At 38.5% G+C, this 20093-nt stretch overlaps 1 protein-coding gene across 1 annotated transcript in view; it reads right to left on the bottom strand.

Moving 5' to 3' along the window:
* The window catches only part of FAH (fumarylacetoacetate hydrolase), a 373600-nt gene that overhangs the window by 87237 nt on the left and 266270 nt on the right, over positions 1-20093 (bottom strand). The window contains exon 11 of the mRNA XM_044077971.1: positions 8205-8251. Coding sequence (XP_043933906.1) covers positions 8205-8251 — 47 coding nt within the window. The remainder of the gene's footprint in view (positions 1-8204; positions 8252-20093) is intronic.

Here is a 20093-nt window from a genome sequence, read left to right as displayed (position 1 = left end):
AAGTAAAAACAGTGTAACAACCTTTTTAAAGCCAAAAAGGCCCCAGTTCCCACCAATCGGTTCTTATGCTTAATAAAGAGCATTCATTAGGAAATTTAAAGGTACATCACAAGTACACTATAAAAGGGGTTAAGAAGTTATAAAAATGTAAAAATACATAAAAATACACAAGGAATACATAAAAATACATACATATTCCACCACCCACATGGAAAACAGTCCCAAACCTCATAAATTTCATTGCATTAAAATAAATAATATATAAAATATAATATATGATGTAATATATTGTAATAACACCGAGTCTTACCTACTTTGTGTAAAAAACAGTATATATACTACTAAAAAATCTTAGATCACTAATCACATGTACAATAATAAAAGATAAAAGATTGTTAAGAAAGAAAGGGAAAAGAAAAATCTGCCGAAGCAGACTTTTCAACTTCAAAACGCAAGACAGAGAAGTAATCTCATTAATATCTGGCAAAGTATAGGAATTTAACCTAAGCTGCCATAACAATTCACATTTTTCTAACAACAACTGACAAGGTCCACCTTTCCCATCTGTAACTACCTGATCAATAATTTTGAACAATAATACTCATTACAGCGCCTTGCCAATGCATTAGTGTTGCTGTTCTTAATTTGGTAAATGTGTTCGTAAATCCTTTCTCTAAGCTTCCTGTCAGTTTTACCAACATAAAAAGCTGGGCATGACTGAAATGAAGCTAAATAAACCACTGATTTAGAGTTACAGTTGTATCTACCTCTAGCCTTATAAGCATAGTGGTTAACAACAAAACTAACACCTGTAGCAATATACCTACAGTAATTACAAGATTCACATTTGTAAGTACCCTCAATCCTGTGGGACTTCCTAATGTTGGTCTCCACTATGTTTTTCAAGTGCCTACCCTTCCTAAAGATTACAGTAGGGTGGTTGATGCTGGATGTCATTTTGAATAATAATTTTGTCAAGTTCAACAGTGAAATTTACAAACAGGTGGTTGGTGTAGCAATGGGCTCCCCATGTGGGGCGAGCTATGCTTAGTGTTGTTACATTGGGAATGTGAGAATATTTTCAAAAAAGATGTGTACAAGAAGGTGAAGTTATACAACAGGTATTTGGATGATATCTTTATTATGCTTGAAGGTAATGAAAATGAAGCAAAGGTGTTTGTAGAGTATTTGAACAACAGTACTCCTTTGCTGAGATTTACTTACACCTTTCATGAAGACACTATTAATTTTCTTGATGTAGATCTAAAAAAAGACACAGATGCAAAGAGGTATTTGGCTAAGATTTACAGGAAACCTACGAACTCAAACACCCTTGTACATTTTACCAGTTGTCAACCTTTCCATCAGAAAAGGTCCGTCTTAAAAGGTCAATTAGTAAGGGCAGCCCAGATGACAACCGAGATTCATACTTTCGAAGACGAATGTAGTTTGTTAAGTAACATGTTTTTGAGTAGGGGTTATCCTGAAAGTTTGGTGTTTGAATTGATAGGTGAAGTATGGCACAAAAGACTTTGTGGGACTTACAGCCCAATTTTATCTAGAAGACCTCAAAGTATCAATGGAGGTGATGTAAATAGTAATGTACTGTCCACTATCCACCATTTACCTTTGGACAATGTAGATGAGTCTGACAAACCATTTTTCAAAAAAGAGTTTTATTGCACCTTTTTGTACAGAAGCAGGTGAGATTGGTAACATTTTGAGAAGGAAATGGAATTTACTGTTACACGAAAGAGACTTGGTGGAAAAGGTGGGTAACCACCCTACTATAATCATTAGGAAGGGTAGGAACTCCATTTTCAGAGGAGTCCCAGGGAGAAAAGCTCCAAGACAATCAGTAACATTTAATAATAATGAAAACACATTACAGATTTGATATGTACAAAGAAAGAAAAACAAATTCACAGGTTAGGGTTACTCCCTGGTTATAGTCTAGGGAAAATTGACAGTAAATTGACTAATAATTTAAGGTAAGTGTTAGCCAGGCTTGTTACAGTGGCATAGCCAGTTTAGAGCCAGATGTTGTTCGAGTCTGGTTTTAAATTGGGTTAGGGAGGAGAGCAATGTAATATCAGCTGGAAGTAGGTTCCAGACTCTGCCAACAGAGTTTGCAAAGAGGGAGTCCCCAGTTTAATAGTTTGAATTTGTAATTTGTGTGAGGACCGAAGCAGTCTCAGATTATTATAGGGGGAGATAATATTTTAAGGGCTGTTGTATTATCTGGATTTAGGAGGATTTTCTTGCCAGAACCAGAAGGTTAAATTGGATAAGACTGGAAAGTTCTAGCCACTCAAGTTGTTTAAGGTTGATGCAGTGGTGTGTTCTAAAGGGCAGGCCAGTGGCAAACCTGGCAATGTGATTGTAACATGTTGATAGTCTGTTAAGTAGGTCACATTTTAGGTTACTATCAATAAGGACACCTAGTAGTTTTGTAGAAGGGTCAGGGGAGATAACTGTCCCATCTTTTGCATTTATGGTGAAGGTAGCAGTAGACCTTTGTGTGGGTGAGAAGAGCAGTTTTTTGGGGATTTAGTAACAATCAACATTCAGACAGCCAGTTTCCTATTATATTAAAGGTGGCCTGGGTAGCAAACCTCAAGTCTGCAGGAGATGTACCTGAGCAAATCAGGGTGGAGTCATCAGCGTATTGGATACAGCTAACATTAGGGATGACAGTATATAGGTTGCTAATAAAGATGGAAAAGAGAAGGGGTCCTAGTATAGAGCCTTGTGGGACTCCAAGGGTGTTAGGTAATAGGTTGGAGAGCTTGTTCTGCCAGAGAACACCCTGCTGCCTCCCACTGAGGTAAGATTTAAACCATTGAAGGGCTTTGGAATCTAGTCAATACGTCTGCAGGGTGTGTATCAACAGCTGATGATCCACCATGTGAAGTGTCTTGGAAAGATCCAAGAAGAGGGCTGAGGATATTTGATTATTGTTTCGGTTGTTATTAATAGTATTGGTAAAAGCTAGTAAGGCGGAAGTCATGCTGTGGTGTGAATGGAACATAGTGGAGACCAACATTAGGAAGTCCCACAGGATTGAGGGTACTTACAAATATGAATTTTGTAATTACTGTAGGTATATTGCTACAGGTGTTAGTTTTGTTGTTAACCACTATGCTTATAAGGCTAGAGGTAGATACAACTGTAACTCTAAATCAGTGATTTATTTAGCTTCATTTCAGTCATGCCCAGCTTTTTATGTTGGAAAATCTGACAGGAAGCTTAGAGAAAGGATTTACGAACACATTTACCAAATTAAGAACAGCAACACATATGCATTGGCAAGGCACTACAGTAATGAGTACCCGACCCACCATTTCTTGTTCAAAATTATTGATCAGGTAGTTACAGATGGGAAAGGTGGACCTTGTCAGTTGTTAGAAAAGTGTGAATTGCTATGGCAGCTTAGGTTAAATTCATATACTTTGCCAGGTATTAATGAGATTACTTCTCTGTCTTGCGTTTTGAAGTTGAAAAGTCTGCTTCGGTAGATTTTTCTTTTCTTTCTTAACAATCTTTTATCTTTTATTATTGTACATGTGATTAGTGATCTAAGACTTTTTAGTAGTATATATACTGTTTTTTACACAAAGTAGGTAAGACTTGGTGTTACTACAATATATTACATTATATATCATATTTTATATATTATTTATTTTAATGCAATGAAATTTATGAGGTTTTGGACTGTTTTCCATGTGGGTGGTGGAATATATATTCCTTATGTATTTTTATGTATTTTTACATTTTTATAACTTCTTAACCCCTTTTACAGTGTACTTGTGATGTACCTTTAAATTTCCTAATGAATGCTGTTTACTAAGCATAAGAGCCGATTGGTGGGAACTGGCACCTTTTTGGCTTTAAAAAGGTTGTTACACTGTTTTTACTTGTTTGTCTGATGAAGTCTACCTATTTGGGTAGACGAAAAGCGCTTCACTACATTAAAGCCCATATTGGTGTATCGGAGCCTACTCGGTAGCTGTTTTTGTATTTTTCAAGAGTTTGCTGTTTCCTGTCGAAATGGTGATCTCTGTCGATATTTTATGAACTACATCTGAAATGCAATGATTTGACAACTAAAACTATAATCATCAGTTGCAGAGTTGTATGCATCTTGTGAAGGCACCAATACTGGGACTAAAATACTCTGATGGGTGGTATAATTCACATTTATACTACATGCCAAACAACTGGTCAGATATGAAGTTCTGTCTTTGCTGAATATTTGCCAAAACACGTCTATCCTAAATATATGGACATCAACTGAGATGAGGCAACACATGCATCTACTAGTAGCAATTAATGTAAAACAAATGGCATCTACATCTTTCGCAAATGGCTTAAAAGTGAATGAGTTTAGGATATTTTATGCTATTTGGTCTTAAAATAATTGTTTTAGGGGTATTTATCTTTACCATTTTCTGCTTAAAAACATATTTATCATATGTTCACCCTAATATTAACAAGGCACAATCTTATGGTTTTAATTAAAAAAAGAATAATAAAGAGAGCAAATATTTAGGGGTTATTATGCATGCAATTGTTAGGAAATAGCAACATTACATTATAAAAAGATTTTAGACAATATTAAGACAGTAATACATAATGTGCTAACTTGTTCTTTTATACAGAGACAGACTCATTACCCAAAATATCACACATTATACAGACAAACTAAGGATTCAGAAAAGGCTAGCAAAAGCAGTAAATATTATCATTACCCACTAACCCCTCTCAGTAACCCTTTCCAATTCAAAAACTGCCCTACTGCCCTGATTGTCCACAAGTGGAAACATCAGTGAGGAGGGTGGTCAGATCAGCCATGGTGCATGGTAATAAGGCAATCCAGGGGAGTAGCGAATTCTAATTAGCCATGTGCTCTCCCCTAGAAATGCCTGCTGCTACCAGTTTACTCCCCTGAGTAATTTAGAGAATCACTGGACAGTGTAAATTACCACAGTTGGACGAAAAATTTATGTTGGCCAAAAAACAGTAGTCTCGCATTGAAGGCAACAAAAAAAAACACAGCACTACATGTAAGATCAGCGAAGTTCTGTGGAGGCGTACGGTTATGAAAGGAATTTTGTGTGTGTGTGTGTGTGTGTGTGTGTGTGTGTGTGTGTGTGTGTGTGTGTGTGTGTGTGTGTGTGTGTGTGTGTATAGGCACTAGCGTGGTCACAGTAAGAAGTGTTAGGTAGGGGATTGAGAGGGTGTTGTGCATCAGTGTGTGGTTGGCTGTGTCCTGTCATGCGTCTCAATGTTACCTCTCAAGAATTCTGAACAAAGCCAAAAATAATAGGGATAAATATCCAAAAATCAAGGACAATTTTAAATATTATGATAATTCACTTTAAAAATTACTAGAGCAAGTAGTTTTGCATTAGGATACATTTTTCTAAACAGGAAATATGGCACTCTAACATCTGGCATTATTGACTAACTGTAATCCACAGTGATTTATCAAAATGTCAAAAATTTTATGAGGGGCACAGGAAATATATGTGGCAAAACCAGGAATGTTCCACAAATATCTGAACTTTTGAGAGGTATGGTGTCTGTGCTAATGCAATGTAAGGAACACCACAAGACACTACAGATGCAAAGTGCTGTTAGCATAACGGCTAAGAAAGTAACCAATAATGAAGTCTTCCTCATTGTGGCTAAGGCTATTCCGGTTTCTCATTTTCCATTATCACATAAATTGAGTTACCTGTAGTAGGCAATTTATGCAACCACAGCTGCTTTTTTCTGAGTCCCAGGAAACGTCTTTAGTTCTTTCGAAAGAGCACATTAAACAATTTAATGACATTTGTCTGAACTTCTGATGGTATCCCAACAAATCTAGACTAGAAACATATACTGTGGCTTCAGTTATTAAAACAGTAGCTTTATGTTTAAATTCTGATTACGCAGCAAGTTGGAAAAAAATTCACAAAACCATTTGATTAAATAAAGAAAAAAATATTATTGCACAATATATTATTAAATAATAACATGAAGTAGCTGTTAAAGAAATATTAAAAACGCAATTAAGGCAACAAATTCTGACTATACAAATAGTACATTAAAAACATTTGGACATTTTTATATATAAATATCCTGAGATAAAAGCATAGTGCTTCACATTATTCCATATAGTCTTTATACCAGAATGCAAAGACAGTTTGAATTAAAAAAATGAAGCTTAAACAAAATATGTATTTATTTTTTGGAATAATATATATTTATCTTTTGGAATTAAATTCTGAGAGACTAAAGTGCTTCATATATGTAAATATATATATATATATATATATATATATATATATATATATATATATATGTGTGTAAAATGTATATATATATATATATATATATATATATATATATAAAAATGTATGTGTGTATATATATATAAATGTATGCATATATATATATATATATATATATATATATATATATATATATATAAATGTATGTATATATATATATATATATATATATATATATATATATATATATATATATATATATATATATATATATATATATATATAAATGTATGTATAAATGTATGTATATATCTATGTTAGGCTGGCTACAGGAGCGGACTGAAAATCTACCAATGACTAGTGTAACCGAAGAGGATGAGAAATAGGATAGCTTAATGACTTACTGTTAGCATAAGACAGAAGGGTATAGTGATTGTAGCAGACAATACAAGACATGGCCAACATATACATGAGTATGTGATGACTACTGTGGACTCTACTCTAGGCACAATAAGTAATGTGGGCAGTATTACTGACGAGTACAAAAAAATGTAACAGTAACAGCAATATGAGTGAGCAGTAAAGGAATCTGTAACAAGTGGCAAATATAAATCAGATGGTTTTACTCTATAGTTTCAGGTGCATTAGCAGACAGCAAAACCCTCATTTTTGTAACAACATTCACTTCAAGCAGCAGTGCAGCAACAATAACCAAACATAAGATCATGTGCAACCTGTGACTGAAATAATAGGTTAATCTGGTCTCTGCCTAACAACCGACAGCAAAGAACAACACTCCAACTGCAACCTGTGACTGAAATAATAGGTTAATCTGGTCTCTGCCTAACAACCGACAGCAAAGAACACTCCAGCGAACACATGCAGGTTATCTCTGTTATGCACTTACTTATCAACACACACTCAGTCACTTTTCCTCAAGCAGTATTTTCATTTTCTCTGAAAAATGGTCTCAACTGAGATTCCGCAGTTATCTACTGAAAAGGTTATTTATTTTATAAATATTACTCATATGAAAGACTCTTGGTTGTCAGTGGTAGCAGGCCTTGTATGAATACATCTCTCTAAATGGATGAGTGTCCCTACTCAATTTCAAATGGGCATATTGTCGAACTGCAGAACATCAAACTCAAACGTCTGAAACTGTAAAATATTGGCATATGCTGGTAGCTGTTTGCCAGAGACTGCAGTACAGTGATTAGTGGAATTTCACCGTTTCCCAGATATAGTGCGAGCTCAGAACTGGTATATATAATTACCAGCAGAAGTGGACCCCACACACACACACACATCAGTGGGGGTGCACAGTGGCTTATCCCCCTGCATGAAAGTTATTTTAGATTTGTTTTTTACATTGATGTGTTGCAGTTTTGAACTATTGAGTTGAATTTTCTGCAGTTCAATGATTTGTGCAGTCGATGTTTTAAAACAGATCCAACTGGATAGGTATTCCTCCATTGATAAATTACAAATCAGAATGCATGCAGAAGGTATATGCTGTTTTATCAATTTTTGCCTTCGGATGGAATCAACTGTAGACTACCACTGTAAGGAATAACTACACTGTTCTTGTGAGTTCTTCAAAAAATGTTTTAATCTCTGTTCGTGGTACGATAGCTTTTTTAAGCAGTCACGTTCAGAGGAGGAGGTAAGTGGAAGGAGACGATTTCTGTAAAGTCTTGTTAGCTACTGTGTGACTTTGGCTAGATTCAGAGTTACAGTAACATATGGTAAGTTCTCTTATGACACAATAACCCTGACTTTGTAGACCCTCCCTTATTCACGGGTCAGATTCAAAAGCTCGTGCATTCTATTGTCACAGGCAGTTAGCTTGTTTTCCAAAATTAAGTTGGTGAAAAAACATAGCTGAATATGACATGAATATAAAACTTTAAACAAACTTACCTTAAAATTTGATTTGCATACAGTTGTTGGCTTATCCATTCCTTGTCCTATTAAAAATCAGAAAATAATTATTCATCTTAATTCATATTTGGCCTTAAAATATTTATTAAAAGCAAAGTAACTCATTTGTAATTTAAGCTATGCATCCTTTTATTCTTGTTTGTGGCCAGATTACAATTAATGTACTTCATTAAGATGACCTTAGCATATGCCTTCTTCCTACCCAGCTATCCACAACAACCTCCATCACTGTCTTCCAAACCGACCCCTTCCCTCAACTGACAAAAAGCTACCTGAAATTTATAAACCAGACACACTAAGTACACAGACCATTTTGCAAGGTTGACCTAGGAGAGACTTTCTTACAGTCACACAGTATGCAAGTAGAAACTAAGAAAAAAAAAAACAGGAGTGAGAGTGTAACGCTTGTTGTCAGTTCACAGTCTAAAGCATGAGTGTTACACCGACAGAAACACATCAGAAGGCTTGTGCACTGGCTTTATATTTTGTTCCAGTTCATAAATACAAAACAAAAACACTATAAAACAGACCATGATAGTTAACAGATTATAGCATTAGTGGTTTCAAAATGAATGCACCACTGTTAACTGTACAAGGCAGTTGGGAAGTCAGTGAAGAGAAAGCAGTAGTTACCTACATGCAGGGTCACTTTAAAATGGAGTACAAAAAATGTGAAAATATTTAAATCTGCAAATTGTGGGTCTTTGTCCCATCACTGCACCCCCTAACAAATCTTTATACTGTATGTTGCAGCATATGTTAATCACACAAATTACCACACAGATATGATGTAACAAGTACATTGAGCAAGTGTGCTTAGAAACTAAGCGGGGTACTTAACAACACAATGTACTATGTAATACTGTTTCTAGCACAATTAGTGCATTATGGGGCAGCAGTTCAAAGACTGGTGAAGCGCTACAGCATTATGAAGCCTTCTTCAAGTTCTGCTATAACAGTCTGCTGGATAATGTCACATGCTGATGCAGCAGTCTGAGGGTGTGCAGCTAACGAAAATTAGTCATGTGCTCTTCCCCAGTGCCTTACATCAGGATCAAAATAGTATGGTACACCAAGTCAACAACAAACTATATTGTGCGATTTTGAAGCAGAGTAGTAAGGACTGAAAAAAAAAAAAAGGACTGAATGTGGCAGTTTTATTGTGTATATCCCTTGTTGTCTATGGCAGCAGAGGGCCTGTTAGCACTGAAGCAGGTAAGTACTACGAGGCTACATGTGCATGCATGCATGTTTAGGGCATGATTGTGACTGTATTGGGTTGTGTATGTGATGACCAGATGGCTAGTGAAAAAAGTAAACCTAAAATAAAAGTTTACATGTAAGCCACATTAAAAGGCACAATGGAAACATGATACTTTAACTACAGCCAAGACAGAATATAACTAATGTAGGGGAAGACGAGGAACAAGATCGCCCCAAGACTCCTTACTATTAGAGTTAAAGGGTGCTCTCTTACACGCAGTAAGCAAAGATAAAGAAATTCTGTGCCAACTGCTAAAGCCCAAACCTTATACGACACTAGTAATGAAGCTAGTCCATAATCACGTTAGAAGATCATCCTGGAATGGTGAAAACTAAGCCAAGAGTGTGAGAGCTAGACTTTAGTGGCAAGGCATATTGAGTGAGATGAAAAATGTCTGTTTCTTGTCAGGAATGTTAGAAAATTGCACTCTGTCCTGTATTCAAGCCCCTGCTGATTCCATTTCTTATTAGAGAAGTGCCATTTTGCTGCCCTGTTAATGATATTGTGGGTCTATGCATATTAATAATGAACAAAATTTCCAGAAGCTGTACCACTGTGTGAGGCTATTGCTAAGACTATTTTCAGAGGACTGGTTCTATTATTTTCTATAGTGGGGATCCCTAAAGAGATACTCACTGAGTAAAGTACACCTTTTATGTCAAATGCATCAGTTATGCCAATACTTTAAATTTAAGAAGTTAAAAACTTCAGTATGCCATCTGCAGACTGATAATTTAGTGGGGAGGCTCAATAAAACACTCAAATTGATATTAAGGAAAGTAAATGACAGAGGTGGCAAAAACTGGGACTAGGTGTTACCCTATTTACTCTTTGCTATAGGAGAGGTACCACAAACGTCAACTAGGGTCACCCCATTTAAACTCTTACAAGACACACATCTCAGAAATTTCCTTGATATTCATTAAAAGAGGAGACACCTTTCAAAAGTGTGAGAGAATATTATATACAAGTTTGCAAGACAGGTTAAAGCTAGTTATGTCCAAAGTAAATGAGGTCATACAAAAAGCCCAAGAGAAGCATTAGCAAGTCTGTAGTAAGAGCACTCGACTTGGACAATTTAACCCAGGCAACTAGGCATTAGTATTAGTATCTTCAGAGAGAACAGATTTTTGGCTAAGTGGCTAGGTCCCATTCAGGTGACTGAAAACCTAAATGCAGTGAACTACAAGGTTAGACAACCAGGAAAGAGAAAGGCAGAGCAAATCTATCACACTAACACAATAAAGTCAAGTGAAGAAGTAGAATGTTCTGAGATTAGCTTGCAAGTTGATATTTATTCAAGACAGACCATAACATTTTTACCTCAAGTACATTTAGGAGAGTCCTTGTCAAAAGTAGAAAAGTAGGAAATAAAATAATTTCTACTAAGAAATAAAATAGTATTCTCGTTAATGGCTTGAACAACTGAACTGATAGAACATAATGGAGATAACAACTGGAGTGAAGGTTAGACGGAGTCCATACAAAGTACCAGAGTCACAAAAACTATTTGTAAAAATTCCAAAGGTGCTCTAAATAGGAGTAAACGAAAACTCCCATAGTAAATCCGGCAGCCTAAGTGTAATTCCTATACCTGATAGAAGTGACAGATTGTGTAATAACATTAGATAAAAACAAATAAAATTTAAAATTTAGAGCAATCTCAGGTCCAGAACTGATGAGATGACAGACAGCCAAGGAAAATTAAGACTCTTTTTTTAGAATTGACAAAGTGAGTACTGGCTGACACTGGACTGAAACCCTACCATAACCCTCTGTGGTCGTATCAGTGTTAATAATGCCTGATTTTGCTAAATAGTTTATTCTTCACACATATATAGCAAAAGTAGGTTTGGAAGCTGTATTATCCCAAGATACTCAAGATGAGGAGCACCTTGTGTGTGGCATATGTCAAAAGTTATGCAATGCAAAGTAGAAATACTCAGCCACTGAAAGAGCTGTGAAGCAGGCCTTCTGCTCTCTAAAATACTATTTGTTAGGTAAATACTTTAGCTTAGTAACTGATCACACCCCATTACAAAAGCTGAGTAAACAGCAAGATAAAAGTACAAAATTATGCTACAAAACTATACCTCCAACCACTCCAATACACTGTTGCATGCAGACCTGGACTGGCTAATAGGGATGTTGATGGGGGTTCCTGAGGTTTAACAACCCATCTAAACGAGTCCAAAGCTGAGGGTATTGTACTGAGAAAAAAAAGAGTAGCTGTGACATCCTGTCTGTATATAATGGAAAAGTAATGCCTTTAAAAGGGTAAAGAGAACCTTGTGACTGTAATGTACTGCAAAACCCACATGGCAGTCTAGGTAAGACAATGATTTATTAGTGAGGTAAATGATAGAAGTTAGTTTTATATAAAAGGTTGTAGCCTAAAATAGCCAAAAGAGGAACATGCTTCATAAGTCAGAGACTCACCGTGGGGTACAGCAGGAGCCAAAGATTTGTGGGTCTTGAACTTTGATGGTCCAGTCTGAGTCTATTATGAATGTGACCTGAGGCAATTAAGATGACGTTTTTTTTTTTTGTTTGTTTTTTTGAGCTAAAAAGATGATACAGTCAGTGCCTGGAGCCATAACACCTGCTTGCAACCTGTTGCTGGAAGGACATGTAGAAATTAGCCTGTTTGGTGGAGTTACCTTTATGTATTGTGACCTACTTCTACAAGTATTTCTGAAGAATATCAAAGAAAAACCACGTAGGCTTCTTTTTGTTTCATCTAGCAAATAAAACTGCTTTTTTATTTGCTTCTTGTGTCTTTTTTATCAGCCTATGTCTTTGCAAGAATTAACAGTAATTACAACATGGTTTACTCAATGTTGGAGTGTACAGTCTAAAATGTACTTGGGTACACAATAGGGTGTAGTGGGAATATCAAAAGCCCTTGCAGTAACATCTGGCTCCATGATGTACTGGGCTAAAGCCCTTACTACAGCCCAGGCAACCTGAGTTTGAGTAGTGGCCTGAGCACCTGATTGATATGTCTTTGAATTATATACGACTGTGAATAAAACTTCAGTCTGCTATGCAAACCAGTGACACAAATTTGCAAAACAGCACAAATGAGTGTAGCAGGGAATGGCTAGTTAGTCAGGTATGCTGTGTCTAATACTTTATGAAGTAGCTGTTTCCTGCTGTGCTAAGCACCACAATCATGCCAGACAGCCACTCATAAAAGTTTCTCATTCAGTAAGCATGTAGATGAGCTAGGGTCATTAACATATTCTGGTAATAAGGGGAACAAGTTCCCACTTGCAAGAACTACTTTCACTGGATGGAGTGGGGGCAGTTGTGGTTGTGATAGCGGGTGTGCCTGCATCTCAGAGAAATCAGTAGTGAATATGTTTTTTTTTCTACTGTATAAAGGATTATTTTTACTTTTATTTAAGCAATTATGTTGCTGCTGAGCTCTGCATGATGAGCAATACAACAGCAGACTGGGGTATCACTGCAGTCAGATGCAGCACATACGTTCATAGGGAGGTACTAGGCTATTGGCCCCTAGGGCCTATATAAGCCTAGCCAAGAAGATACCCTGGCTTTCGCCACCCAAGAAAATTATTTTCCTGTGCCACTGTCGAGCAGAGCCACAGAAGTGAATTTCCTATTTCCCATCCAATCATCAAGATTTTTCTTGAAGAGTGCTAATGAGCTTTGTTTGATATAGATAGGTAGTTTGTTCCAGAGTATGGGAAGTCTCTGGGACAGGAATTTAAACTAAATATATGCAGTCAGATGCACAACATAAACTAAAGATATGCAGTCAGATGCACCACATAAACTAAAGATATGCAGTCAGATGCACCACATAAACTAAAGATATGCAGTCAGATGCACCACATAAACTAAATGTATGCAGTCAGATGCACTACATAAACTAAAGAGATTTGGTTCACTTCCCAAGAGTTATGTAGTTGGGTCCAGCCTGTGCACAGCTGGTACAGCTTTCTGAGGTGTATTTGAATCCGGGATCATCTGCATATGTACTATGGCCATACAATGGGCTAAAACAATGTAAAGCATCTTAACTCCATTTTGTAGCTCTTTTTATGAGTCACAAAGGGCTTTGTTATGCCACTCTAATTTGTATCAGTCTTAATCCATGAGGCTCAGTGTATAAGATACCTACTCTTAAGATATTTCGACAAGTCGTAGGTTCATAGGCACTTACCAGGCTATTGATCTGTGATGATCTGAAGATGCCTAGCCTTACATTTCCATGGTAGTTATTAGCCCTTATACTTTGCATATGATTAACCCTGAGATGCACTTGAACAAAGATAAATGGAGACATTTACATCTCGGATCTTTCTGCTCTCTACTCATAGCTATACTCTTTATAATTAAAACAGATCATAATACATCAGCTTTAACCTAAGAATAAAATCAAATTCAATCATACATAAAACAACATTTGTAAATTTTGCCGATAAAACTACGCTGCAATGAATAATATACTTTAAAAAACAGAACAGGATGCTGTATTCAGTGACCCAAACAAATCTACTTGGGATACTGTCAGTGAGATCCATGATATGATAATTTCTCCAATCATGAGCTTATACTACTGATATACACAGATAGGTGAATTAAAGAAAATAATCTCTTTGTTTAAACCTGAAGTCCAAAAACTAATAAATGATATACCATTGAACATATTATAACTGATCTGATTAACTATAGCATTAAAAATCTCAACAGGATATTCCTGGAGCAGTTTTGCTTTGTTAAGGGTAGGTCCTGTCTAATGAATCTGGTTAACCTCTCTGAAACAGTGACAGAACCTGCTGACAGTAGCCATGCTGTACATTCAGCATACCTTGGCCTGGCCAAGGCCTTTGACACCATACCCCATGCTAGCACAGCAGTAAAGTTAAATGCATTACACAGACAGAACCTTTTTGGTATGTGTAGCAGAAGTCTCACCAAAGAGTACGAAAGTGACCTGTGGTGTTCTGCAAGACTCCATGCTGTGACTCCTTTTGTTTGGCAGTTACTTTTCCAACATCCAGACCACAAACCAAAACCTATGGCTAGCCATGTTTGTGGATGATTGCAGATTGGGAGTCATTGTCAATCGCTTTCTGACAGTCAAGCAACTCAACAAAAACTTAACACTTGTAAACACCCGGCTTGCTAACAATTAGCTTAACTTAAATGTTAAAAGGTGTAATGTAGTTGCATTTGATACAGCATCTCTCCTGGTTATATAGCAGACAGTAATCTGCTTCAGAATGATAATGCTGTTAGAGACCATGATACTCGTGCAGATAACTTCCTCTCCTTTGATCATCACGTAATGAAAGCAGTCAGGAAGTAATTCTGCTTACCACAGCTGATCAACAAGGGGATGTCTTCCAGATCCAAAGAGTTCATCCCATTATATTTAGCAATGATTAGGCCAATTATAAAATATGATTCCCCATTGTGGATGTATCTCAAGACACATCAACCAACTAGAAAGATTTCAGAGATTTCAAATAAAGAAGATCACTGGCCTAAAAATTCTATGCTACCAGAAAAGACTAGAAGCAAGGCCCCTTTATTCAGTATCTTACAGACTCTTGCGGAGAGATCTATGCCTTGCCTTTCAAGCCATTAGGGACTCAGTAGTCCAGGATCTTTTGTATCTCCACAAATCAAATAGATCCACTAATACTAGGACAAGGGAGCTAAATCTTCAGAAGGTAAATAAAACTGGGTAGACAGAGTTCACTACACAGTCCCTCACCAGGGTCCCTATTAAATTATCGAAAAGACTGTTCAGCAAACGGTATTTTCAGTGCTCTTCCTTCGAACATGCCATTCACCGAACTGTTCATAGTGAGATCGTGATACAGGGGCGATCGGAAAATTTGCCCTTTCCTCACTGTGGTGCGATCTCGGAGTTGCTATATATAATTAGTGGGGGGGTGAGGGGGGCACAGCCCCCCACAAGAGCAGAAATCGATGAACGGCATTTTCGATGAAATGCCATTCGTTCATGGGAGCTTTTGATAATTTAATATAGACCCCCCCCTTACCCACCTCTGGAATAAACTCCCACAACAAATTAAGCAGTGTGATTAGTTTCCATCTGAAGGAAGACAACCTAACAGTTATATTGGCATTCACAAATTCACCCCGGCTTACTGGCCTGGCCTTCCTTTTAAGAGGAGGTTTAACCTGAGGATGGGTAGGATGGGTACTTGCAAGGAATAAATGGTTGCAAGACCCAGTTGTCTTTTAAGTAAATAAAAGATACAAAAGTTATGTACATACTGACAGATCCAGGTCATGTGTCTCCACCTGGTTCAACCTGTGGGTTATCAGATCTGACTCTGATCCGATACAGGCAAAATCCTCTAGGCTTCAACTCAATGGGCTCCACCTCCTCTACCCACAATCCTCTACTCCCAAGCAGACACCTGAGATCACATTTGCTCAATTAATCTATCTCTAAATTACCTTACTCACATAGAGGAGGAGGAGGATGAAGGACTCCAGGAAAAAGAGATCAACCGAGCCTCCCCCACTCTGTCATCTTAGGCACTAAGACTAGCCAACAAAGGTGAGGGGAGCTGAACCATACAGACAGATACAACACAGATATATCATTATGGTGATTACAAAACTTTTGTATCAGATGTTGTCTTCTCTGTCTGGCTTCAGCCTGTGGGACAGAGTCCCCAGCCAAATAAACCTCCCTGCGAAGATCTACAGAAGGATATTCTACAACATGGTGGAGTCAAAGGAAGCCCTAGACCTAGACTGGTTGTCCCACTTGTAGTGAGAAACAAAGGTTTGATGGCCCACCCAAGCAGCTGCTGCACAAAACTCATCCACGGGAGTTCTGTAAAACAAAGCTGTAGAAGTAGCCATAGCTCTAGCAGAGTGACCCTTAGGTTTACCAAGCAAAGTCTTGTCTCTCAAAGTATAAGCAAAGCAAAAACAGTCTGACAGCCACTTAGATAACTTCACTTTAGACACAGATATACCCAGTCTGGATTTCAAAAAGGAAACAAAGAGCTGGCTGGATTTTCTAAAGGCTTTTTTCCAGTCCAGGTAAAATCTCAATTGTTTACGTACATCCAAGCAATGCAGCAAGTACTTACCCTTGTTCAAGAAATTAGGAAAAAAACACAAGAAGATGAATAGATCTATTCAAATTACTTTTGGAGAATACCTTGGGGAGAAAGAAAGGACTGACGCAAAGTGAAACCCTATCTTTGCGAAACGCCAGATAATGAGAAGAATCTAGAGCCTGTTGCTCAGAAACTCTCCTGGCCAAGGTAACAGCAACCAAAAACAAGGTTTTCCAAGACAGTTACTTTAGGTCTGAAGTAGCAGAGGGTTCAAAAGAAAGGCCTGCAAGGACTTGCAATATGAAAAGCAAATCCCAAGAAGGCAAGGGATCTCAAACAGGAGGATGCAGAAGAAATGCGCCTTTGAGAAACACCTTGGAAACATTTAGAGCAGCCAAGGGAACATTATCCCTACTAATACTTCATATAACTTCATATAACTTCATTAGCCAAAGACATTCTGTGTTAGCCTGTACTTCAGAAAAGCAGATACCAAACAGGAGAGGACCCAGGACTGAACCCTGTGGTACTCCACTTGTCACTGATCTGAAGTCGGACTTGGAGTCTGCTACTTTCACAGTGTGGGTTCTGTCAGTGAGCCAGTTGGCAGCCCATCTTGTGACATAGGATTTATACCTAGTTTAGTGAGTTTATCTATAATTTCAGAGTGGGGGATGGTGTCAAAAGCTTTGGTGAGATCTAGATAGGCTGTGTGAACAACCTTACCCTCGTCTACGGCTTTGGTGACTGTTTCAAATAAGTCTATCGGGTTTAGGATACATGATCTGCCTTTTACAAACCCGAACTGGGTGGGTTCCAGAGTTTGGAGATAATCTTTGTGTATAAGATCCATGATGATACGTTTCGTGGCCTTGCAGACCAGGCTCGTTAGGCTAATGGGGTGGTAGTTCTCGGGGTCCATGGTGGCTCCCCCTTTGAGGAGTGGGATAACCGCCACTATGCGCCATTCAGTGGGCGCACAGCCTGAGGTGAGGCTATGATTGAACATGGTGCTTAGGTGGGGTGCCAGTTCATTCTGCAGTTCGTGTAGAACGCAGCCTGGGATGTTGTCAGGTCACATAGATGCTGTGTTCTTGGCTTTGGAGAGTGTAGTTTTTACATGTGCAGCCGTGATTACAGGAACTTTGCATTCTTCCGGTATAGAGATGGGGCCTTTAGGGGGTGAGAGGGGGGTAAAGTTAGCACTGAACCTATCTGCCAGGATTTTGACAATATCAGTTGATTCTGTATATTTAGTGCCATTGTGCAGTAACTCTGAGCAGATCTGAGTATTGCCATTGAGATTCTTGACATAGCTATAGAATGCTTTGTGGTTGTCTTTAGAATTAGTGGCAATTTTGTTTTCGTAACTAGCTTTGGAGGATTTTATGAGGGATCTCAGCTTCTTACTGAGGCTGACCAGGAAGTTCCTCCAATCATGGGATTTTACTCTTTTTTGCAACAATTTCTTTCTTCTGTTGTAGAGTTTGTTTATGGCAGGGGACCACCAGATTGGCTTCCTTTTTTGGAGGACAGCATCTTGGTTCTGTTAGGGATAGCACAATCCATGCACCCGTGTAAGTGCTTATAAAGTGCATTTGTGTAGGATTCAGCAGTCCTATCTCTATTGTCTGTCTGTATGGGTGTCGTGAAGTTTGCCAATTCTGTCTTAAGAAGCGTGAAGTTGGCTTTGGAGAAATTTTTTACGGTGCTTTCCCTAATGGGGGGTGGGGGCAGGATGTGGTTGTCTAGGATGATTAGCTTGTGGTCGGATCTGACCAACAAGGAATTGACCTCTGGTGTGGAACACCAGTCGCCCATGTTGGTAATGACCAGGTCTAGGATATTGCTGCCCCTGATGGGGTGTGGATAAGTTGATCCAAGGCACTGGAATTTATGAATTCAAGAAAATGTTGAGCAAAAGAGTTGGTACATGAGTAGTTTTCCCAGTTAATGGTGGGGTAGTTGAAAATCGCCCATTATTAGGGTGTTGGTTTGTACCCTAATATTTTCCAGTGTATCAAGAAATGAGGAGTGGGAATCCTGGGGCATGGTGGGGGATCTGTAGCAAGTTACAATCTGGACTGCGATCTTGCTCAGAGTTAGTTGCGCTTGGATAATCTCAGATGCATTATGCTGAGCAACTAGCTTGGAGGTGTGGATATCCTTAATGAATATGGACACGCCTCTGTCTTTAGTATTTCTGTCCAGGTTAGGTGGCCGAAAGGTGTGGTATGAATTATAGCCTGGTAATGCACTGGTGCTCTCTGGAGCCTTGAACCAGGTCTGTGTCACTGCACAGATATCGATGTTCTCCATTTTAAGGAGTGCCTTGAGTGAATGCATTTTGAGGTTTAGACTTCTAGCATTGAGTAGCATTACCCTCAGATTTTACTTGCTTGTACCTGTTAAGGTGGTGAATTTCATTGCCTAAAAAAGGCACTATAGGGGTGGCAAAATCCTTAGCCAGTATCCGGAATCCCAAGGGCGACAGGTGCAGGCCATCTCTGGCAAAGCATCATGGTCTGTCGATCATGTCATCCCAGGCAGACAGATACTGGATCCCCTTAGAATGACACCAGAAGCTTAGCCAATTGTTGAAGTCAATAATTTTGTACTTGTACTGTGGTACCATTCTGGGTGATGGCAGGATGCTACTCAGGGCTAGGGTCATACCTGCCTGGGCTACAAGATCGGACAGCTCCTCCATGTCTCTTTTCATGTAGTCCAGGGAAGTACGTCTCAGGCAATTCACATCAACATGGACAATGACAGAGTCATATTTGTACTTGTTGTGGAGTGACCTGAGTACGTGCATTATGTGGCGGATCCTAGCACCCAACAGGCAGCTGACAGTAACTTTCTCCTTATTTAGTCTGGTGAGTGGAACATCAATGTGCCTGACTATAGAGTCACCTATGACTAGAGTGTTGGGTACGTTGTTATGCTTTATGGGCTGTGGCTGAGTGGCACACTGAGATTGTGGGCTATGTGTCATTTGGGTTGTGTTGGGGCTGGAGGTTGCTTGCGTTTCTGCTTTGGAGGTCTCTGTTGCTTGAGCAGATTTTTATTGAGAGCCTCCGCGACTGTAGGTGCGTGTTTCGTGTTTCTATGCGTGTGTTTTGGTGGTGTAGATTTTAAGGGACTATGTGGTGAGTGTGGTGTGGTGCAAGTGTTTACCTTCTCCTCTTGACTGTCTAGTCCAGTCTTGGGTGAAGAGAGCTTTGCTTCCAGTTTGGCTATATAAGTGCATCTCTCACAGGTTTTAGTGTTGGGAGGTAAGAGGAGAGGGTTATCTGTGTACATGATGCAATTGCTGCATTGCCCCAAGATGCCCAGATTCATCAGAGACAGGAGAAAACACCGGGAGCTGACCTTAGACATGCCTGGATAGGTGTTTATTTATTAAGTACTAAAAACTGGTTTCCTCTAGACAAGTCAGGAAAGTGGAGTGCTGTAGTAATTTGTAGCTTATTTAGTGGTTACAACGAGTTCTGAACACGTGCTGAGCTCAAAGAA

Source organism: Protopterus annectens, chromosome 7.part0 (genome assembly GCF_019279795.1).
Source record: "Protopterus annectens isolate FY-2018-M chromosome 7.part0, PAN1.0, whole genome shotgun sequence".
NCBI lineage: Eukaryota > Metazoa > Chordata > Ceratodontiformes > Protopteridae > Protopterus > Protopterus annectens.
This window is presented reverse-complemented; position numbering and strand designations above follow the sequence as displayed.